Here is a 24837-nt window from a genome sequence, read left to right as displayed (position 1 = left end):
TGACCCCATTTGAGGTTTTCTTGGCAAAGACATTGGATTGGTTTGCTATTTCCTTCTCCGGTTTATTTGATAGATGAAGAAACAGAAGCAAACAGGATTAAGTGATTTACCCAGAGTTACACTGCTATTACATATCTGGGGTTGAATTTGAATTCAGGTCAGCCTAGCCCTCTATCCACTATGCCACTTAGCTTCCCTCTCTACTCTAGACAAATTCAGGGATGAGAAATCCCTAATGGGGCAAGAAAGGGAAGTTAGGTACAATTAAGTTGAAAGAATGCTGTATATGGAGTAAGAGAACCTGAGTTCAAATCTAATCTCGGTGATTTCTTATCTTCGTGACCACAGGCAACTCACTTAACCACTCTGAAATTCATTTGTAAAGTGAGGGATTGGACTATGTTGCCTTTCCAGCACCAAATCAATGATTCCTATAATCTCTACCTTTTTGAAATCTTTACCATGTAAAGTATCTCCCATGTTCTTCCAGAGAAGATCTCTTGGTGGCCCTAGCAGAATCAGAAAGTCAGACTGGACAGAACATGGTGCCCAGCCTGGCATGGTTGTTTTCAGGGCTCTGTTTCAAAAAGGAAAGTCAAGGATGTTCCTAAGGTCCCAATGAGTGACTTCCTGCACAGTGAGACGGATGTAAAGTCAAGGTCTCAAGAAGGAGAAGAAAAAAAGACACTTATTCCCTTCTCTCTGAAGTCATACTTAAACTGGATGCCACCAAGATCAATCTGTCCCATTCCTATAGAAACATGGTGATGCCAACTCACCTGTGTGTGTTTGTCGGTGTGTCTCCAGTGCATCTTCCTTGGAGAACTGGGCACCACACTGATCACAGACGAAGGCTTTGGCACCAGCTGCAAAGAAAGGGGAAGAAAATTACAGCAACAGTTACATGCCATTGGGCACTCCAGACCCTGGGCTGGGGTCAGAGAAGCAGGAATGAAAAGGGAACGATGAATACTCCTGCCAAGGTTACTAGCCATAGGGTACCTAAATCTTTGAGCAACCAGTCCTTACCTTAATTCCCATAGTGCCTCATTTGTAATTCTCATGTCTTTTATCACAAGGAAATCTCAGAATTTCAAATTCTTATAACATTTAAAAAAACAAAAATAACTAGTATAGTAAGATGGAATACTGGACCCAAAGCCAGAAAGGACCTGAATTCAAATTCAGCTTCAGGCATGTATTAGCTGAGTGACCCTGAGTAAGTCATTTGGCCAATCTGCCTGTTTTCTCATCTGTAAAATGGGGATAAAAATAGTACTGCCTCATAGGTTTGTTGTGAGGATAAAATGAGATAATATTTGTAAAATATTTTATAAACTTTAAAGCTGATTATCTAAAACTAAAATACTAATCTTCATGATCATCCATAGTTGGCCACTGAAGGTCAGAACTAAAAAAACTACAATGATATTTGGTCCAACTCCTTCACTTTGTGAATGAGGAAACTGAGGGCCAGTGAAATTGTGACTTGCTGAAAAAGCCACACAAGTAGACAGTGGCAAAGCTGTGAAAAAAGTCAGATTTTATGAGAGTTCAGTGTGGATGCCATTATAATCTAATACATGAATTTGTTCTCATCTAGGCCTTACCAGAATCTTTCAGTAATCTTTTTAAAGATTATACTAAAGATCTAAAATTTTTCTAAATCTTTCAGTACAATGAATTTAATAATTATTTATTAAATGAATGAGGGCATGAATGTAGACCAAAAGGACAAATTGCTCCTAATGTTTTGACAGTCTTAATAATAGCTCAGCTGTCTCCTAGGCCTAAAATGGTTTTTTTCTCATGCCTTTTCTTTTTGTAGAAGGAATTCAGGGACTGATCTGTACCTTAACCTTTTACTTAGAATAACAAGACATTTGCCCAGATGGATAGCCAAGAAAGAAGAGATGATGGAAGCAGCTAGGTGGCTCAGTGAATTGAAAGCCAGGCCTAGAGATGAGAGGTCCTAGGTTCAAATCTGGTCTCAGGAGGGAGGGAAGGAGGGAGAAAGGGAGAGAGGAAGGGAGGAAGGGAGGGAGGGGAAGGAAGAGAGGAAGGAAGGAAGGGAGGAAGGAAGGAAGGAAGGGAGGGAGGAAGGAAGGAAGGAAGGAAGGAAGGAAGGAAGGAAGGAAGGACAGAGCTTTAAGACTCTTCACTGGGTATATGGCACAAGGGACAGGAAGGAGGAAGCAACTCAGGTACTCTGCCCTCCAACTTAAATGTTCTCCAATTAAAACTTCTGGGGAACCAGGAACCACTGACAGGAGATCATCAGATTTCAACATTATCACATTTAAAAAAGCAGTGAATGTTCCCTGAGTTATTTGGTAATAATCATCAAGACTGTAATGGGCTATAATATATATTATCTGTCAAAACCTGCTGTTTCCTCCTGCAAATGTCTCCCATTTAGATTGTCTTCCAGTAGACGATTCAGCTCTATTCTATGGCCCCTACACTAGTTCCTAGGGTCTTATGACTTCATATATAAGTCATATCAACTGCCTCCTAGGAGGCCTCCCTACCTCCAGTCTCAATCTTTTTCCTCAAGATCCAGGACATTGAATTCTCTTTAGTCACATCCCTTCCCCTCTCAAGAATCTTACTATGCCTCGCTATCACATATGGTCCAAATTCCTCTGCTTGGTTTTCAAGTTCTTCCATAATCTAGTACCTCTAGTTATCCAATCTCAATTTTCCTTTATTTTTCAACAGAAACCCTCCACTCAAAAGCAGGATGGGTCTTAAAGAAACATGGAATTTTAGAACTAGAAAGAACATTAGTGACTGTCAGGAGTCACTCAGAGAAATAGGGTCTTTTAATAGAATCTTTTTAGCTGGACCCCGTCAAGATCAACACAGTTTGTCAAAGCCCTACTCTTGGTTTTTCTGCCCTGAAAGTCAGGACACAGACAGGATGGCTATCTGAGATAAAAATCTGTACCCCTCCCAGTGGCTCTTTTTATTATTGAAAACATATCAATTTAATCTTCTAGGATAGCCTTAAGTTTTATTGAAAGCCTCTAAGTACTGTGTGAATGGAATTAGCTCACCCTCATTCATTAGATGCTGGCCACCAGGAATAATGTCACCCCACCCAACTTAGAATTAAGTGGGGAGGGGGAGGTTTGTTACCCATACATGATAATAAGTAACAAATCAAAAACAAGGGACTGCCCTTTGGGCAGTCCAAAACAGGGTTGAGGCTACCATTTATTCACTTAAAATTGGAGGTGGATGCAGGAAGTGATGAAAGATGCTATCCTTTAAATATGACTGTAACTTCACTTTGAACTTGGTGTGGAAGGATCTCTGGTGAGACCTCAGACTGCTTCTCTTTGAATTATCATGTGGGTAAGTTAGGTTGACTCTCTTTCTCTTCCCTTGGCGTTTCTGGAGGCTCTAGCCTTAAGGAGGTCTCTCTTCTTAGAGAAGGCCTTGTGGCTAGAAGCCTAATTTAATTAACCTCTGTGCCCCTCTGTTGGAGCCTCTAAATTCCTACCTGGTTCAGGCCTCCAGTCAGGGCCAGAGTTTCTCTCTCTCAATTTCCCTACCTTCAACCTTCCTAATTGTAAATAAACCACCATAAAAGTCATCCTGACTTGGGTCTATTTTATTTTGAAATCGAGTTAATCATTTTCTGGTGACCACATCTTAAATATCTAGTTTCCGCTCTTATAGTAATCTATAGTAAACCAGCAGTTAAAGAGTTTAAAATTTTTCCCCAAGACAAAAAAAGCAGAAATTAGCAGAAGCTGCTCTGTATCTTTTTTTTCCCCTGCTTTAAGACATTCCAATGACACTGTAGGCAAACCCAGACAAATTCCATTCCCACTTAGGTACTTCTAAGGACTAAATACATCCCACAATCTTAAAGGCTTATTCTTCAACATAGCTTTTGAAGTATGGAAGCTTTTTTACTAAAATAGCATTTAGATAAAGTGAGACTCTTTTTTTTACCTCGGATGTTGTCTCATCCGGGCCTAATCTTCATGAGAGAAATTTTTTGTAAGTCATATGTCAATCATGATGTAACTCTGTAACCTTAGGTGTCTGTACAGCTGCAGACTCAATCAATCCCTAGGTCAATGCCTATCTAGCAAGCATTAGCTAATGTGATAAACTGACAGCCCCCAGCTTCTGCTTCATTCTTTCTCACCTAAACCGTGCACCTTTCCAGATCCTGGAGCTGCTGGATAGCTTCCAACAAGTGACCATCCAGTTCAACTCATTGCTGAATAATCCCTTCTACAAAATTCATGATGAGTGGTCACATAAGTTCCATCTAAAGACCTTCAGGGAACAGTCTCCCTCTGCCTTCTGAGGCAGCCCAATTAACTTTTTTTTCTTTATAAGATTTTTCTATGGTTACATGAGATTCATGATCCCTCCTCCTCCCTCCCACCTCCTGGAGCTGACAAGAAATTCTACTGGGTTATACATGTATCATTGTTCAAAACCTATTTCCATGTTATTCATATTTACAGTAGAGTGATCTTTTAATGCCAAAACCCTAATTATATCTCCATTGAACCACGTGATCAATCATATGTTTTTCTTCTGCATTTCTGCTCCCACGGTTCATTCTCTGGATATGAAAAGTGTTCTTATAAGTTCTTCTGGATTGTCCTGAAGCCCAATTAACTTTTGAAAAACAGTTATTTGGGTTTTCCTCCCATCAAAACCCAAATCTGTCTCTCCACATTCTTCCCACCATCCCTTACTCCTAGTCTCATACAAAAGAGTAAGTCCCATCCTTCTATCATACTAACCCATCTTCATACCATACCAACATGTTTCCCTTCAATATTATCTTTTCTAGGCTTAATAAACAGGGTCATGGAATTATAGATTTCCTATGCTAGAAGGAATCTTAGACATCATCGAGTCTAGCCCTCTTAATTTATAGATAAGAAGACTGAGGCCCATAGATGTTAGGTAACTTACCCAGGGTTACACACTAAATAATTAATTTAACAAACCTTTATGACCTATCTAAAGATGAGGAAGCTGAGGCCCATAGATGTCAGATAACTTGCCCTGGGTTACATATTAAATAATTTAACGAATCTTTACGATCTATTTACAGATGAGGAAACTGAGGCCCGTAGATGTTAGGCAATTTGCCCAAGGCTACACACTAAATAATTAAACAAACCTTTATGATTTGCCTACAACAATTGGAACTATGCCCAAAGGGCTTTAAAGACTGCCTTTTGATCCAGCCATACCACTGCTGGGTTTATACTCCAAAGAGACAACAGGGAAAAAGACGTATACAAAAATATTTATAGCCACGCTCTTTGTGGTGGCAAAAAATTGGAAAATAAGGGGATACCCTTCAATTGGGGAATGGCTAAAAAAATTGTGGTATCTGTTAGTGATGGAATACTATTGTGCTAAAAGGAATAATGAACTGGAGGAATTCCATGTGAACTGGAAAGACCTCCAGGCACTGATGCCAAGCAAAAGGAACAGAACCAGGAGAATATTGTACACAGAGACAGATACACTGTGATACAATCCAATGTAATGGACTTCTCTACTAGCAGCAATGCAATGATTCAGAACAATTCTGAGGGACTTATGAGAAAGAACGCTATCCACATCCAGAGAAAGAACTGTGAGAGCAGAAACACAGAAGAAAAACAACTGCTTCATCACATGGACTGATGGGGATATGATTGGGGATGTGGACTCTTAAACAATCACTCTAGTGCAAATAGTAATAATGTGGAAATAGGTCTTGATCAATGGCACATGTAAAACCCAGCGGAATCGCTTGATGGCTATAGGAGGGGAGTGGGAGGAGGGGAGGGAAAGAACATGAATCATGTGACCATGGGAAAATATTCCTAATTAATTAATTAATTAAGAATTTTCTAACTAGAAAAATGATCTGCCTAGGAGCACTATGCTAGGGTGTGAGGGAAAATCCAAAGGCACAGTCTCTTCCCTTAAGGCAAAGCCAGAACATAAGGCTGGCAAACTGGACAGTCCCTTTATGTACAAGAAGAAACTATATAAATGAACATGTTTCTGATGACAGAAAATGGCATTCTTCATGGCATATAGGTATTTATCTTGTGATCAGCTACACTGAACACAAAGGTTTCGTGAAGTCCATGATGGTCAGCAACCCCACAAAGAAGCAATTTCAGAGGCAGGGGCATAAAATTTTCAAAGTTGACTTTGCCTCAAAGATCTTACAAACTAATAGTAAAGAAAAACATGTGTTCCCAAATTGAACATGGGTCCAAGACACATTTTTCAGGGACAGCTAATGGTACAATGGACAGAGTACCAGGCCTGGAGTCAGGCAAACCTAGGTTCAAATTTGGCCTCTGTCACTTCTTTGCTGGGCAATCCTGGGCAAGTCACTTAACCCCAATGGTCTAGCCCTTACCACCCTTCTCCCTTGGAACTGATACTTGGTATTGATTCTAAGGCAAAAGGTAAAGGTTTTTTAAAAGAATTTTTTTAAAAATAGGGCATTCCAAATGCAAAGCAAAAACAAAAGCATTTTGGAGGAAAGGTATGGGGCACACCTGGATAATGGTAAAAGTCTGACTGAAGCCTGAACAGGTACGGGTGGATGACGTCGTGAGATAAGGTTAGAACCCCAGTGGAAGCCAGGATTCGGGTCTTCCTTTTCTAATGATCTCCTCCCTCAGCATGCTGTCTGTCCTCACTAGCCCCCCAGAGAGCATTCTCACAAGTGTCTGCTCATTTTAGCTCCTGCTGGCATCCTAGCTCAAATGCCACCGCTGCCAGTCTTTGTCACAGACCTCTACCAAAACCCAGTTCCATCCTTACTCTTCCCTAAAGCTTCCTCTGTTACCTCTGGTCCTCCTCTGATCATCTATTATGTTCATAGTCAACAAAGCACAGTTCAGTACTGACACACTCTTGCTCCATAAGCAGAACATGAATAAGTTCTTACAAGTGCCTGACACAGTGCCGGGAACAGAAAGTGAAGCACGCCAGGCATTCCTGCCCTCATGGAGATTACCTTCTAACATAAAAGGGAGCCTGGAAGGGGGAAAACACAAGGTGTTATGGAAAGGAGACTAGGAAGGCCTAGGCTACAGCCAGAGAAAGGGAAAGGAACATCCCAGAGCTAGGAGGGGAGCTAGAGGACGAGTTCAGGGGCTAAGGACAACAGATCTCATCAGGGAATGATGAGAGCAGCAGAAATTGCTGAAGGGCCTGGAAGAGGGAGTCACTGCAGGTTCTAGAGATCTAGCCCACTGGCTTGGACTATAATCTCCTTAGAGCAACGTCATAGACTTCTGTACATCCCACAGGGCCTACCAAAGGATTAAATGCACAAAGAATACCTATTAACCAACTGTTTTACAAAGTATCAACAATTTTTTTATATGGCCATTACAAAAAAATTTTTTAAGTATTTTATTTCAAGCAATCACCAAGTCCTTTATATTCTAATATCTTTTTTTTTTTTTAAACTCTTACCTTCCATCTTAGAATCAATACTATGTATTGGTTCTAAGGCAGAAGAGTGGTAAGAGCTAGGCAATGGGGGTTAAGTGACTTGCCCCAAAAATCACACAACGAGGAAGTGAATGAATCCAGATTTGAACCCAAGACCTCCCATCTCTAGGCCTGGCTCTCAATCCACTAAGCCTCCTAGCTGCCCCCTATATTCCAACTTCTTCATGTTTCTCATTTGGGTCTCCTCCCTTCTCCACTGCTATCACTTTAGCCCAGGTCCTCCTGGCCACTCACTGCTCCCAATGAAACCTCTCCACCTCCAGTCTCTACCATTTCTTATCAATCACACGGCTGTTAGACTCATAAAAACCAACTATGCCACTACTCCCCTTGACAATTCCCTGTGGCTCCCTATTGTCCACCAAGCCAAATTCCAGCTCCTTTGTCTGACATTTATGACCCTCCATAAAGTGCTGTCTTACCTTTCCAGCCTTGTTTCCTGTTACCCTTGTCTGTGTCCTCCATACTCTAATCCAAACCAAACTGATCGCTGTGTCCTAAACACTCCTTGCACTTTCCCCATGTCTGGCCTTTGTCCAATGTCATTCTCTGAGGCTAGAACGGTTTTCCTCTACCTCTTCATCCGCTAAATTTTCATCTGTCCTTCAAAGCCCAATCCGAAGGCCATCTCCTTCATGAGAGTGTTCCTGATCTCCCTCCCTGTCAGTAACCACCATATCATCTAGTCATTGTATGTTTTGTTTTGTAACCCTTGTAAAAAATAAAATGAATATATAATGATAACTTTAAAAATATTATGTTTTTTGTAAGATTTATTAGTAGACACTGGAAAAATAAAGCCAAGTGCCATGCTAGCTTAGGCTATTCAAACAGCCGCTGTTCCCTGCTCTACCATGCCGCCATAGGAAGGAAAGAGGGCTAGCCTGCCAGACCCCTCAGTTTTATCTCCCTGTCTATGTCAGGGCATAAGGACAGGAAGCCAGTGGGCTCATGGGAAATGTAGTTCAAAGACTCCAAAATTTCCAATAACACACCCTCTAATTCAACTAACATCCTTTAAGTCTCGAATCCTATGATATACCATATGCTACCATTTATGGTGTAGGCTGCTCTATGTATCAGTGGATAGAGTGCTGGGCCTAGAACCAGGGTGACTTGAATTCAAATTCAGATTCACTAGCTGTGCAAATATTCCATTAGAGAAGGAAATGGCAAACCACTCCAGTATCTTTGCCAAGAAAATCCCACATGGGTCATGGAAAGTCAAATATGACTGAACAACCACCACCTCCACTTATAGCCCAACAAGTATCTAGATCTCATTTCCTTACTAAATGACATCTCTCTAGATGTGCAAACAGCAAGGGCTTATCAGTGTTACTTGAATTGTTGCAACCAATAAACATAAATTAAGCACTTGTTATATTTAAGGTATGTGGGCATTAAAGAAAATAATAATAATAGAAAATATGTAGTGATTTAAGGTCTGCAAAGAAGAAAATAAAAGAGTTCTTGCCATCAAGGAACTTACACCCTAGTAGGCAAGATGAGCTGTATACAAATGGGTGTAAAATTAGAAATTGTTAAGTGAACAGAAGAGATCAGAGAATCCAGAGAGATTCAAAGAGAGAAAAATATGTTCAGTTAAAGGGACCAAGAAAGGTATCAATGAGGGGGGAGCACTGAGGGATGAAAAGGACGTCAACTGGTAGAAAACGTAGAAGGCAGAAGGCATTCTTGGCATACATAAAAGTACGGAGCAAGATTAAATTCAATTCAGCAAATATCATTTAAGTATTGACTATGAGCAAGGCAAAATGCCAGAAATTGGGACACAAAGATGAAAAGAGCAGTGCCTGTCCTCGAGACCCTTAGGATCTAACAAAAAGCGTAACATATATGCAGCAATAAATGTAATGCAAGGGCAGATTGTGGTAAGTGCCAAAAGAATATAAGTTCCATGAGGTCAGGGGCTGTTTTATGCCCTCCCACAGCAACCACCACAATTTTGTTGTTATTATTTGATCATTTCAGTCCGTCTGACTCTGTGACCCAATGTTCGGGTTTTCTTGGCAATGGTACTAGAGTGGTTTGCCATTTCCTACTCCAACTCATTTGACAAATAAGGAAACTGAGGCAAATGGAGTTAAATGACTTGCCCAGGGTCCCACAAGTAGTAAGTGTCTGCAGCCAGATTTCAACACAAGAAGATGAATCTTCCTGATTCCAAGCCAGTGCTCTATGTATGGCACCACAGTAATGGACTCATCTCAAGTGATCAATAAAAGTTTCCTGAATTGAATAGAAACTAGCTTAAACTATAATATGGGAAAGTTTAGTTTAGATAAAGAAAATCTTCCTGAGTGTAAAAGGTATATTAAGACAATGGGACGGTCACCCCAGAAAATCCCCAAATCTTCTTTGAAAGGCTTTAAAAATAAGGAAGATTCTGAAGTGTCTGGGGAGGTTTAGGCTCATTTCTGCCTGGAGGCAGGGGGATGGACCTGGTGACTTCCTAGAGTCCCATATGCAAAGCTAAATGTAAGATGCTGGGGCAATAAAGATAGTAATAATTATCTATGATTATCATAGTCCCTTCTGAGTCTAGGGTTTCAGTGTTTAGTGCAGAAAGCTCTGATATAGCCAACCAGAAAAAAGCCAAGAAACTTTCCACAAAGAGTGGGAAATGCCAAAGCACTTCCAATTCTTGCTTACACACAAACTCAAGCCAGGGCTGTTTTTCATCAGTTTACAACAGAAACCCCAAAGTGACCCAATAAGTGGGGCTGCTTAGCACAGGGGAAAAAAAAAAAATCAGGGCTGGCTTTCAAGAGAAGCTGGATGAACTGACTGCTCTACTATAAAAAGAAGGTCTCCCCAGCCTCATTAACTGTCAATGACTTTCATCAGATCCGGAATGGAACTGATTTTAACACTACCCCCTTCTTCAGTTCTTAGCGTTCTCACCAAGCTCTTTAGAAAAGACGGCAGAGTGGGAGGGTGGCAGAGAAGCTGAGGAGTGGGCCACCTGATCAGATAACTACCACCACAACTCATGCCCCCAAATTGAATGAAAGGAACCAATATTACAGTATGCATCACAGAGATGTTGGCAAGGGTGGGGAGTGACTTCTTAGAAAACAGCCATCATCGTAGGCTGTAGTAGCTGCTAGCTGAAACGACACAGGGAGAGAGAGAATGAGAAAGGCAGGAAATAAAGGACAGGATGTGGATGCACTACAAGAAAAGCTGGATGATGATAAAAATAGATTAGAAAAGATATACTCTCAGAGAGGTTGCTGACCACATTTGGTTGACTTGCAAGTTCTCCCTATAGCACCCAACTTGATTCAGAGAAGAAGTCTGGATGGGTGTGTGAAAGTGTTTCTGAGACCCAAACCTTAGCCTTCGGCCACATCACGGATGCCCCAGATCTCAGCCGCCCTCCCCCCAACTCACCAAGCCTCTGCATTTCTACTCCTCCCCACGCCCCCCAGATGAAGACACTGGTAGGAACTTTGCTGTACACTTCTGCACAAAGAGTGGTTATGGTTTCCTCCCTGCCAGCCCAGGGTCAACCAAAAAGCAAGAGAGGAGCAATCAGAAACAAAAGGAGCCAAAAATCCAGAGATGGAATTCCATCCGCTCTCAGAAAGGATCTATTCGCCTTTAAATTGTCTTCTTAACGGCTGGCTCAGAGGCAGAAATATTTGGCAGCCCTGAAATTAAAAGTGATAAATTTTCTCGCCAAGCTTTGATCGATAATAGAGGTCTCATCTGTTAATCAATAAGACAGTCTCTGCCTGTTTACTGTGCATATGTTGTTCACTGCTGCCTTCAGTATGATGTCAGGTTTGCATTCAAAACAACTCAAGTGTGTATAAACCACATGGCTATTCCCAAAATGCATTACGGTGACATCATTCAGCTGCTAATACATTTATAAAACATCAATGGGGAAAGGAGGGAGGGAGGGGGAGGAGGAGGTCCTGACAGCTGAACAGAATTGTACATATGGACATAGAAGCAGCCTCTCCCCCCATGCAGAGCTCTCATGCTCCCATCCTGGGGTGGGCAGAGATCCAAGGACATAGCTCAGGAATAGATGTGCCTATGTCCTTCCCATCCCACCAAAGAGACATAAGGAAAACACTGAGGAGGAGCAGAGGGGAAACTGTCTCCAACTATTATTCCCCAATTATAACTTCAATCATAAGCCTGATTCAGCCTGGGGTCCATTTTTCCCATGGCTGTGGCAGGCAGGGGTTGAAAAGACTGGAAGATGGACCTGTATCAATGATTCTAAATGACAAGAAGGCTTCAATCTGCGTAGTGTGGCAAATGAAGAAATATTTGTAGAAGCGCTTAGGCCAGTGCCTCCCGCAGAGTAGGTACTTAATAAATGCCCATTCCCTTGCCTTTGTTTCCTTTAATAGGGATGGATAAAGGGCATGGGCAGTGTGTGCCTATGGAGGCAGGGAGTTCTTCAAAGCCATATCATCTCCTCCTTTTTCCCTCTGAGGTGTCTGGGGCTCAGGACTAGAGCAGGCTGGATGCATCTTCTCCAAAGCCATTTCCTTTTCCTTCTCAGAGGTCTCCTCCCCACCAGAGCACTAAATTTTGTCTGTGGAAAATGTTACTTCCATTTGTCTTGGGAAGCACACCTTGCTGCTGCTTTTAAGTCCCAAAATAATAAACTAGTGGGCTTGGGGATGTTACAGTTTGACCAGCAATACCTAGCCAGCTCTACAAGAGAGGGCAGGTTCCCTACTAGGAGCTGTCATTAGAGATATTGGAAGAAAGAAAATTATCACCTCATCTGGGTAGAATGCTTGTTCTTTGCAGAGCTACAAGGAACTGCTGAACATGAATCAGAAGGGACCTCAAAGATGCTCTAGTTCTGTGATGGTGAACCTTTTAGAGACCAAGTACCCAAATTGCACCCTCACACCACATGTGAGCCATCCCCTTTACCCTAGACAGGGGAGGGAGGAAGCACTCCCATTGGGATGCTGGGCAGAGGTATGGGTGATGGGAGAAATATCCTCAGGTGCAGTGGAGAGGGGGAAGGGAACAGTCCCCTGCCCCAACACACGTGCCATAGGTTTGCCAACACAGCTCTAGTCTGATCTGTTCCCAAACAAAAATCCTCTACACAACATATCAAACGATCAAATTGCCTTTGCTAGAAGCTCTCCTAGGAGAGGGCACCACTCTCAGGTTGCCCACTGCACTTTTGGAGGGGCTCTGATTATTAGGATATCAAGTTGAAATCTAACATTCTGCAACTTCTCATTGCTCCTCCATCTAACTTCTAGGGTTGAAAAGAACAAGTTGAATTTCTCTTCCACATAAGAGCCCTTCAAAATTTTAAGAGTTATATGTTGTTCTCCTCCCCCCACTTTCCCCACCTCTACCTCTTCTCTAGTCCTTTCTTCTCTAGGTTAAACATTCTCTGGTATTTCAAATGATCCTCATATGGCAGTCTTAAGGCTTTATCATCCTGGCTGACCTTTTCTGGATGCTCAATAGATTATCAATGCCCCACCTTCAGGGGGAAAAAAAAGGATGAAAATGCCTGTCTAGCAACACCTCCCCCATATTGTATACAAGTCATTTTCAGAGTAGGATTCTTCTTTTGCAGATTTTGAAGGAAAGGAGAGGAAAGAAATTTATCTTTCCAGAGCAGTTTAGATATAGAAGAGCCAAGATTTATGAAAGTCTCTAGCTTTTACCCCATAGAATTAGAAGGGACCTTGAAGGTCATCTAGTTCAAATCTCACCCAAGTCATAAACGTCATCCATCTACAACATCCCTTTGAAATAAAGATTGTCAGTAATGGTGAAGTCATTAACAACAACAGTATTAAGTGAAAGTTCCAGAATCAGCCCCTTGTACTTTTGGATACCTTTAGTTGTAAGGAAAAACTTCCTAATGTCAAATTAAAACCTGACCATTCATAACTTCTATGCATTGCTCTTAGATTTTTTCTTTCTGGGGTCAAGTAAAACAAGTCTAATCCCAAATGATCCATAAAAGCCCTGAATGTTTTAATGCTCCACTATATACATATACTATACACACACATACACATATATACACAAGAAAGATTTATTTTTCCAGGTTAAACATTACCATTTCCTCATACAAAGACGAAAGAAAAGGAAATCAGGATGTTTAGTCCATATGAAATAAATCCGCCAGATGTACCCTCTTTTAAGCAAATCACATGGCCAAAAAATGTTAATTTCCTCCTATCAAACAAGGGGTAGGATTTACCTTACAAAGTATTCTTTACCAAAAGAAAAAAGGTTCACCTCAGGAATCTTCTTTGTGTACCTGAAACATGATTCAAATAACTTTCAATTCATTTGGAGAATTCTATGTACGGGGTGGCTTCTGAGACCCTTTCTGAGATCCCACAATCTATGGTCCAATGAGTCCACCTAGCTGCTATACAAAGCGGGGTACACCAGCAAACACCTTTCTGCATATTCCCATATAAGAGCAATGGTGTTGCTACCTGAGAAGACAATCATAGGAATAATGTATACATGGGAGGAGCTTCTCAACTCCCTTCTTCCTTCAGGAAGAACCCAAATACCAGTAGGGGATCATTCAGATAATTAGCCAGGTATAGGGAAGGCAATACCTCCTGGTCAGGGTACTGCCCAACTGGCCCCTAGGGGGTGTCAAAGCCTCTTGTTCTTCCAGTTCAGGGTCTTCCACTGATCTTAAAAAAAAAAAAGTTAAAATGGCAGGGTCCTTGGCTAGAAGCCAAGGTAGTTTCTAAAGTGTGATAGGAGAGAGGAAGTGGGAACTGAGGCTATCTCCTTCTCCTTTAAACCAAGAAGTGTCCTCTCATTAGTTCACTTCTCCAGCTCTTCCCTAATATGGCTAACAATCACTCACCAAGCATTTAATGTTTCTTTCCATGTGACCCTGGAAACTCTGACTCTAGATGTGGGGACACAGGGCCACTTCTGGCTCCATCCCTGACTAGCAGAAGGACCCCAAGCCAGTCACCACTGGTCTGCATTTCAATGATTCCTCTTCTCTCTGCCCCGAACAAGAATACTGCATAGCTGATTGAATGCAATGGAGTTTCTTTTCTGTAAAATGAGGAGGCTGAACTAAATGATCTCTAGCAGGTGCTTCCCACCCCCCCCCTAAAATGATCTGATTCTACAATCTAATCTCATGGATATGTGATGCTAGAATATGACTCTCACTCATCCTCTGTCCCTCTTTGATTGATCTGCACGCCTCAATTGTGAGAATGAATGAAGGAGATAGTATGGGGCAGTTAGATAAGAATGTTAGATTTGGTTTGGAGATCAGAACAACCTGGATTAAAAGTCTGTCTCTGACGTGGGGAGCCTCAGTTTCCTCATTTGTAAAATGAGGGAGTGAGACCTCGATGGCCTCTAGGATCCCTTCAAACTAAATCTACGATTCCATAATCCTAAATCATTTAGCCTCTATGATCTTCAGTTTCCTCATCTATATAATGGGAAAATATGTATATAATGGAAATGTGTGATTTTCCATATATAATGGAAATAATATGCCCATCTATTGAGAGATATGAATGGGATATAACATAATAAACATATAATAATATAATAAAAAGCTTTTGCAACTTCAATACATCATGTTGATGTAAGTTACATGAAGTCTCCTAAAAACATAAACATAAATGCAATGGATTATGATGATTAAAAAATAATAAGAAATCCATTGGAAAGAGAACTGGTGACAGCAATGGGAAGAACTCCCCACTCTTTTCCTGACCTCCTCCCCCCACCAATACCTAAGGAGAACTGGCCTTCATCAGTTGGACCAAGTGCACAAATAAGTCAGTTCACCTGGGTGGGCTGTAGTGACTTTGTCTCAAAATGAGAGTTTGGGATTGGAGTTCAAGGTACCTGCTAGTTCGGATGCTATATAGTTAGTAATTTTCTACCCATCTTCCTTGTTCAGGAACAGGGAGGGGCAAAGTGATAGGGAGACATGGTGAGGATAGGGGGGCATCTGGTAATCATATGGGGAAGGAGGCACCTAAGAAAAATTTTAGACAAAAGTTAAGGAAGTGAATAAAGTTATCCCTCCATCCTCACCACCTCCCCCCCAAAAAAAACACTGGGGGAAAAAAAAGTCAACCTTTGCTAGCATCTAATGCTGGGTTATGGTGTGTGTGTGTGTGTGTGTGTGTGTGTGTGTGTGTGTGTGTGTGTGTGTGTGTGTGTGTGTGTGTGTGTTTAATTCCTTGAGATTTAAAATAAACATCTTGAATGTTCTGATGAGATATGCATGCCTGCTTACATAAGGAAGTACAGCCTGTACCAAAACAGCAGACCCAAAAAAAGCCTGAGCTCTCAGAACAATGAGTACAGACACGGGGCATTTTACAACAGGCCACGGTGTACAGTTTTATTTACAGTACCTCTTATCAGACAGAGAACAGTACACTGCCTGCCAATTTCAAAGGCCAGCACTGCGTGTTCTTTCACTCAAGTAGATATGTGTTAGGGGAGAGGAGAGAGAACAGGAGGGAATGAGAAGACAGGAGAGAAGACAGGAGGGGAGGAGAGGAGAGAGAATAGAAAGGGAGGAGAGAAAAAAGGGAGAGGGAAAGAGACAGGAGAGGAGAGAAAGAGAAGGTTCATTCAGAGGTTTGTCTACTTTCTCTTTCTTTCCCTCTCCCTCTGTCTGTGTGTATATCTGTTTGTCCCTGTCTGTCTCAATCTCTCTTTCCTTCCCTTTCTCTCTGTGTGTGTGTGTATGTGTGTCTGTCCCTCTGTCTGTCTCAATTTCTCTTTCCTTCCCTCTCCCTCTGTGTCTGTCTGTCTCAGTCTCTTTCCTTCCCTCTCCCTCTGTCTCTGTGTGTGTGTGTGTGTGTGTGTGTGTGTCTGTCTCAATCTCTCTTTCCTTCCTTCTCCCTCTCTCCTTCTGTCTCTGTGTGTCTATCTGTCCCTCTGGCTATCTCTCTGTCTGTCTCTCCTTCTTAGTGTGTAATATACACACACATCCACAAAGGAGGGGGAAAGAAGGAATGTTAGGAGGAGGGCATGAAGAGAAGACAAAATGTGAACTGAGTATGTATATGGTACCAGGTTAATCTTTACTCACAAATCACACAAAGGGAGGAAAAGGTCACTCTGAGTTTGTGTTCTATTGTAGCAGGCCTAGGAAAATGAGGAGGTATTTGCTGGAGAGAGGATTCCTGATTCTGCCCTGGAGAGCAGTTAAGTCCAAAGGGCCAAGAGTTACTGAGAAAGTCCCAGGCCTGGAACAGGGACAGAAGAGCTGTCAGGGGCTTGCGCTGGGCCATCTAGATGCTTTGCTCAGGAGCTCAGTTCCCCCACAGCTGATCTGGAAAAAGGCTGAGGACCTGATGTCTGGCAAAATGTCAACTATGTTGGAGAGGGGCCTTGGAATGGGCTCGCAGGAGGCTGTGAGGCGTCTGTGTTTATGAGAGCCGGTTCCTCATCCCTACCTCATAAAGGTCACGCTGAGATGGGGCTCGCTGGTCCTGGCAGGGTGGGCTCAGTTTTTCCACTTGGTGGGATTCTGCAGAGTCACCATTGCCCTCAGCCCTGACAGAAGGGCATCCCCTCCTCCAGCACACTCCTTTCTTCTTTGCTGGAGAGGGGAGGAGGCGGGGAACCCTCTCCCCCATTCTCAGCTCCCTGCAGGGCAGCCCAAGAGCCACAACCACAGGTTGGGAAATGCTGCCTGCTGGGGCATGTGTACAGAAGGACACAAACATACACACCCAACACAACCACTCCACTGTCAACACACAAGACTCACATGAGTAATAAAAGCACTCGACACCCACACCATCAAAATTCTCCCCCACAATAAGAAAATAGGGATATCCTGTCAGCGCAAAACTAACACTCACTCTTCGGGGAGCAAAGGGAGGAAAGTGTCCTCTTTTAATAGCACCTCCAACAGACTTAGAGAAAGGTGGTGGTGGTGGGGGGGGGGGTGCCAGAATAATTGGCAGCAGAATCACAGAATCTGAGAGAGGGGTCAGCAATTTTGGCCCATACATGAAAAGGAATACCCCACGCTAACTAACATACTAAAGAGTCCAGATCTGCTTGAAGATCTCCAAGGAAGGAAAAGCCTTCACATCTACCTTTAAACAGTTCTAATTGTTAGGAAGTCCCCTACCCCCCACACCCCCAACATCAGGACTAAATTACCCTCTTTTACAACTTCCACTCAGTGTTCCTGGTTCTGCCCTCTGGGGCCAAACAGGGCAAGTCTAATCTCTTCTACACAAGGCAATCCTTCAAATATTTGGAGATGACTATCATGCCTACTTGGGTCTTCTCTTCTCCAGGCTAAATATGCCCTATTCCTTCAATCTATCAAGTCTTAATGATAGCTATGAGGTTGAATTTCTTGCATAGAGACGTTCGGGCTTCTTTTTTGTTGTGTTTGGGTATTTGTATGTCATCAATTGAGGCCATGGGTTTTATTTCTGGCTCCCCTCTTCGATTTTTGCCTCCTATGAACCTCTGAGCATCCCAATTTATATTCTTCTTTCTTTGTAGCTGCTCTCTTTGGTATCCAACCCGGGACAGATACATTGGCAATCTTCCATTTCCCGCCTCAAGCCAAACTTTTGTTTCACTGATTTAACTCACAGGTGAATCCTCTCTATCAACTTCCTTTTATTCCCTAATTGTTTCACTTTCCTTTTCTTATTCACCTTACTTTGTCTTGCCAACTACCTCCTCCTTTTCTTTCTTAAGTTTATGTCTTCAAATTCTATTCCTGAACTGTTGTTGATCTTCTACTCAGAAGTAAAATATAGACCAGGCCTGAAAATTACAGATTTTTCCTTCAAATTATCCTCAATTTCTCTTAAATTTCTTCTCTCCAAATTTAACTTCTGATCTACTTTACTGTTTCACACTCTTCCAAGGTACCTCCACAATTTCTTTCTTTATTTTTGACTCAAGTCTTTCTCTCTTTCTCCTACAGCAGCCAGAAGCAGAAAGTGATTCCGAATACTGTATGTCCAATAAAGGCTTTATATACATCCACAATTAGTAAGTAATTAAGTACTTACTATATGCCAGGCATTGTACTAGGGATACAAAGCCAAGAATTAAAGTTCCTACTCTTAGGGAGCTCACATTTCTTCTGGAGAGACAGTATGTACATAAAACATACAATAAACATATATAATAGCAGATATTTATACATGTATGTATATGTGTATGTATGCATGCCTGGAATTCAACTCACAGAATCCCTAACTTCCATCCTTAAAAAAACAACAACAACAACAAAAAAAACAAAAAAAAAACAAAAAAAACCCTTACCTTTTACCTTAGAATAATAAATATTGGTTCCAAGGCAGAATAATAGTGTGGGCTAGGCACCTGGGGTTAAGTGACTTGTCCAGGATCACATTAGGAAGTGTCTGAGGTCACATTTGAATCCAGGACCTCAAGTCTCCATGCCTGGCTCTCTACTGAGCCACCCAGCTGCCTTTTTAACTTACTTTCAAGAGTCAGCAATGTCTAAAGCAGGGAGAGATACTATTAATCTGCCCCTGAATATCTCTGAATTCAACCAACTGACTGAAGAAAGAAAAATGACCACTCTTTATTTGAAACACAATTAAGTCACAATTATTCACAGCTAATTTTCAGTCCCATGCTGTCAACCCTCTGTTGCCCAGCCAGTAAGTGATCTGGAAATGCAAACTCATCTTGGGGCAAATTATTTCAAACAAAATGCAATTAGGAAGGTAAACTCTATGGCCAGGAGAGAGGGAAGAAGCAACACATATGATACATTCCAAAGTCAAACAAATGATTTTTGAATTATCCATACCATTTCCCCTCTTCTCTAGTCTGAATAATTAATGTTTGACCAAAATCAGCACAACTCCTCTCTCACCTCATTTATTTCATTCACATTTCAAATTAACAAATCCAACAAACATTTATTCAGTAGCTATTATGTAGAAGAAGCAGTGTGGAAGGAGGAGTCAAGGTGATATCAAATTTCAAATGACTATAAAAATACAGATTATAGGACGAGGAGGATAATGTAAATTTTTTTTCTTTTCTGGAGAGGGAGGAAAGAATGGGTCAGGAAGATATTTCTAGGCAACTAGGCAACTAAATCCCACTGGCCTGGGTAGGAAGAGGAACCATCATGCCCTGTGGCAGAAAAAAGAATGACATGGCCTCAGAAGATTAAAACAGACTCTTAAGCAACTATGCATTCAAAAGTTCTCCCAAGTAAACAACATGGCATGGCAGACACATATTTGTTTATAAGGAAAGAGATCTATGTCTGAATCCTAGCTCTATCACTATCTTGCTATAAAAGGAGGACTCCAGAAAAATTATTTCATTTCCTGAGGCCTCAGTTTCTTCATCTGTAAAACAAGGGACTAACCCTAGATTGATTTTCATGATTTTCTCGTTCAAAGTCTAAAAAAAGTACTCTAGGTACTCATTAAGTAGATGGAGAGGGAAGGTGAGACTTTCGAACCCTTAAGAAAATGCACCATTGGAGGCAGCTGGGTAGCTCAGTGGATTGAGAGCCAGGTCTAAAGACAGGAGGTCCTAGGTTCAAATCTGACCTCAGACACTTCCCAGCTGTGTGACCCTGGGCAAGTCACTTGACCCCCATTGCCTACCCTTACCACTCTTCTGCCTTAGAGTCAATACACAGTATTGACTCCAAGACGGAAGGTAAAGGTTTAAAAAAGAAAGAAAAAGAAAATGCACCATTGAAGAAAAGCCAATCCAGGACCCAATTTTATTCAAGGCCTAAGAAACCTGGAGTTTGAGCAATTCTTAAACAGTAATGCATAGTCAAAAGGAAGAGACAGATCATTTTCTGAAGGGGAAAAAAACAATTGTTAATAATGACTTGAAAAATGCTTGGACTCAATAATGAATAATGAGAATCAAAACAATATTAAGGGATCAACTCAGACTGAACAAATTGATGAAAATAATCCAAAGAATAGAAACTTAATGTTGGTAAGGATGTGGAGAAGCAGGTTTAGTCATTCTTTGCAAACTTGGACTGGGGGGAGTCTTTGGAAAGTAATACAGCAATAAATAGTAAAAGTTATAAAAATAATCATACCCCTTAGTCAAATCATTCCATATATTTAAAGTTGGTAATGTGGCCTGAAAGTGTTACCAAAACAAAAAGGAGCTTTATAATCAAAGATCATTACCTGTAATTGCAAAAACCTGACAGCAATATAAACATTCTAGAATAGGGAAATGGCTAGAATACTATAATATAATGAATAAGACTGACAATTATGAGGAATAAAAAGAGAAAAGCCTTTTATTAAATAACTCAAAGAACAAAAACATAGTACATAATGCCTATGACCATTTGAAGGGAAAAGTGAAGGAGAATGAATGGTGACTTATGAAGACTAAAAACATTGTTATGAAATTAATTTATCTAAATTTATATTACAGTTGAAAACATGTTGGATTAATTATAGTGATGCCTAATATTAAGTTTATAATAGATCGTTTTTCTTAAAAACAAAAAAAACAGAATTTGGATCCCTCGTCTTATTTAAGAGACACAAAAACACCATCAAAGTGGGAAACACCTTATTCCACATAGAAAGCAAAATGGAGTGGCAATTCCAGACTCTGTAGTGGATCAAAAAAACAAAGGAAACTGAACTGATAATGACTGAGGCTTTGGTATTTGAGTGTGGGTAATTCATCAACATTGAGAAAACTTTAAAAAGACAAGCTTATACGGAGGCAGCTGGGTAGCTCAGTGGATTGAGAGCCAGACCTAGAGACGGGAGGTCCTAGGTTCAAATACAGCCTCAGACATTTCCTAGCTGTGTGACCCTGGGCAAGTCACTTGACCCCCATTGCCTACCCTTACCACTCATCCACCTATAAGTCAATACACAGAAGTTAAGGGTTTAAAAAAAAATACAAGCTTATACAAAAAAGATTTACTTTCTGAAGAGGACAGGACATTTTCCTTAGGACCACAAGATTTGAGTCACAGAGACTGATGGTGATTCTCAACAATATCTGTGAAATTACTAAATTGTGTAACAGCCCCTGGCAGCCAACTATCTTTGACCCTGGGTTCGGAGAGAAAGTTGGGTCCCTATTGAAAGACAAGATGGAAACAGGGGACTGTGGGATATCTACCATGCTTAAGAGCCCTGATTTCCTGACCTCCTCCTATTCATCCCCAATTCTATCAAATTACCTGGCAAATTTTACTAATTCTTCATATCTTTACTGTCCCTTTCGTTCAAGGCACTTTCAATGTAAGGATGATTAAAGGCATTCAACCTAAATTTTGGAGAAACTCTTAAACTTTCCAACTGCAAAAACCAGCACAGAAAATAGGAGAAATTGATCACAGTAGTCTTCTAAGGCTCTACCTGTACCAGAAGTATCCAATAAGTGAATAAAGATGTAACAGATAGTCCTGGACTATGGACTAAGCTAATCCATGTCAAATCCTGATTATAATTATAACCTCCTGGCCAGTCTTCCCTGCTGCTAGTCTCTACCTTCCCCAATCCATCCTTCACAGTTGTCAAAATAATCTCCTTAATGCACACCTGTGACTGTATCACCTTCCCTGCCCAAGAACCACTGCCTGATGAATAAAATATAGGTAATATATTTTATTACTATAGTATAAAAATATAGATAAGAAAGATAAGATAAAATATCTTCAACTTAATCTTCAGCAACTTAAAATCTGGCTAAAACCTACCTTTCTAAACTCATCACCTAATACCCCACTTTCATACCAACCAAACCAGACTACCCACAACTCTTTCTGACCTTCCCTACCACCCTGTCTTTGTGTATGTCTACTTTACCCAGAATGGACTTCTTCCTGATCTACCCCCATCTCTGTTAAGTCTTCACATTCTCTCAAGCCTTTCCCTACAGGTGCCATCTCTTCCACAGAGCCTTCTTCCATTCCAAGAATGTGTGCTCTCATTTCTTTTAATTTCTCATAACCTGCTATGTTTGAAATCTTCCTTAGGTGCTTATATTACGTGTTATGTTATATTGTGTTGCGCTATGTTACAAAATTCCATCTTCTATAGGAATTCTTTCTCAACTCTCTTAATTCTAGGGCCTTCTGTCTTACTTATTTCTTATTTATCCTTTATGTAGCTTGTCTGTATACATTTGTTTCTATGTTGTCTCCTGCAACATATTATAAGCTCCTTAAGGTCAGGGACTTGTCTTTTGCCTCTTTTTGGATACCCAGTGCTTTGGACAGTGTCTGACACATAGTAGGCATTAACAAATGTTCAGTGACTGATCTGTGTAACAGTAACATCTGTCTTAGCCTCCCTATGGAATACAAGTTCCTTGGAGGAGGAAGCTAAGTTTTTTTCATGACTATATTCCCTTGTATAAATCAAGAATGCAACAACGTTGGAACTGAAATCAATCTCTCTCTCTCTCTCTCTCTCTCTCTCTCTCTCTCTCTCTCTCTCTCTCTCTCTCTCTCTCACATTCAGGCAGTTTACTGTTAGAATCTTTGTCTCCCCATTTCCTTCTCTTTGATCTTCTCCCCCACAATGTTCTTCTAGTAATCTCAAAGCTTTGGAGAAAGGAGTAGCTCCTATACACAAAAACACTAGGAAACTCCTATTCTTCTATCTTAGCCCAAGCTATCCCTAATATTTTTGAGAGCTGTCTCTCTCCAGCTTATCCAATTTATATTTATTTATAAGTTTGGAAAGGACCTAGATACCAGAGGCTATTTCGGATGGCCAATGCAGAATGGGAATCCCTCTCATTTCCTGCTTCCCCACCAATCAATACTCCTACATCTTTGCATACTGTTAAAAGAGTCATATTTAGGAATGTGAAGAATACCCGGATCCCTTGTTGCCTCTTATCTTCTGACTCCTCTCCAAAGAACAAGTGATGTTTAGCCAGGAGAAGAAAAAATGTAGAGAGGACATGACTGCTATCCCTCAAGTATCTGAAAGGCTGTCATGTGAAAAGAAAGACTTGTTCTGCATGGTCCCAGGGGACAATCTAGAAACAATTGGTGAAAGACGCTGACAGGCAGGTTGTAGCCTAAAGTAAGGAAGAAAAAAAAATCCTAACACTTAGAGCTGGCCAAAAGTAGAATGGGTTGTCCCAAGAGGGAGTGAAGTCCCATTAGGAGAAGTCTTTTAGGTAAGGCAAGGTATCAGCTTGTTAAGAAAGCTATAGAATGAATTCTTGATCAAGCTAAAAGGTTGAACTAGATGAATTACAGCAATTTAATTTTTTTCCTTTACTCATAGGAAATAAGGCCAAATGTCACTAAGAGATCATGGTTGAGTCAAAAAGCAGAATACTACCCACAGCACTCCAAAAGCTGGTAAACCAACAACACAACTATTTTGTGCCACTTTTTACCGCAGAGACTACTGTCATCTGCTCTAACATCTTACTTCCAGGAAGAGTTATGCTCCTTTTCCCTGTTCATTTTCAGGAAAAGGGAATCAAAAAGAACTATAAGTATTTTTTAACAAAATTAAGGTGAATAATATTTAGTTAAGTCGACAAGCATTTATTAAGTAGCTTTTACAAGCTATACACTGTAGGGAAACAAAGGAATCAACTTCCAGGTAGTTCTTAAGGTCCTGAGCTTCTAATTTGACTAGCTCAAAATTTATCTATCTAATGAACTTAAGTTTATAATAATAGCTAGTTTTCAGAATGATGACTCACCAGCAGGGACAGCAGAATCTTTAGTCAGAACACAGTTCAATTTAAAAAGGGGGTAAATAGATTGGTCATTTTTGAGAGCTTAAGGATAAAAATTTGGGGGGAAGAAAGGGGAAGGGACTTGACTAATTTTCAACTAACTAGAAAATATAGTTAACTACTATAGCAGGAAAGGTTGGCTCTGCCAACAAGTACTCTATTATAACATGGAGGAAAGGAAAAGTTTTGGAATCTGCTGACCTAAGTGATTTTATAAGTTGAGTGACCCTGAGTGAGTCACATCATCTTGGGGGGGGGGGGGAGAGGAGAGGAAACACACACTCCATTTTTTCATTTTTCAAATAAAGGGTTTAGACAAAGTAATCTCTAGGGCTCCTTCCAGATGGAAATTCTCCAACCTCACAGGACCTACAGACATAAGATTGAGATTGAGAGCTAGAAGAAACCTCAGAAACCAGCTAGTATGCCTAGCTGTGTGACCCTGGGCAAGTTACTTAATCCCCCACTGCCTACCACTCTTCTGCCTTAGAACACCAATATACAGTATTGATTCTAAGGCGGAAGGTTAAGAGGGAGGGAGGGAGGGAGGGAGGGAGGGAGTGA

The 24837-nt window shown here is 41.1% G+C and overlaps 1 protein-coding gene across 2 annotated transcripts in view; it reads right to left on the bottom strand.

Moving 5' to 3' along the window:
- Positions 1–24837, bottom strand: part of ZBTB16 (zinc finger and BTB domain containing 16) — a 265114-nt gene that overhangs the window by 82488 nt on the left and 157789 nt on the right. The window contains exon 4 of one of the 2 annotated variants that reach the window (XM_044669574.1): positions 780–866. The exons of the other annotated variant lie outside the window; for it this stretch is intronic. Coding sequence (XP_044525509.1) covers positions 780–866 — 87 coding nt within the window. The remainder of the gene's footprint in view (positions 1–779; positions 867–24837) is intronic. 2 annotated transcript variants of the gene reach the window in all.

This window comes from Gracilinanus agilis, chromosome 3, assembly GCF_016433145.1.
Source record: "Gracilinanus agilis isolate LMUSP501 chromosome 3, AgileGrace, whole genome shotgun sequence".
Lineage (NCBI taxonomy): Eukaryota > Metazoa > Chordata > Mammalia > Didelphimorphia > Didelphidae > Gracilinanus > Gracilinanus agilis.
This window is presented reverse-complemented; position numbering and strand designations above follow the sequence as displayed.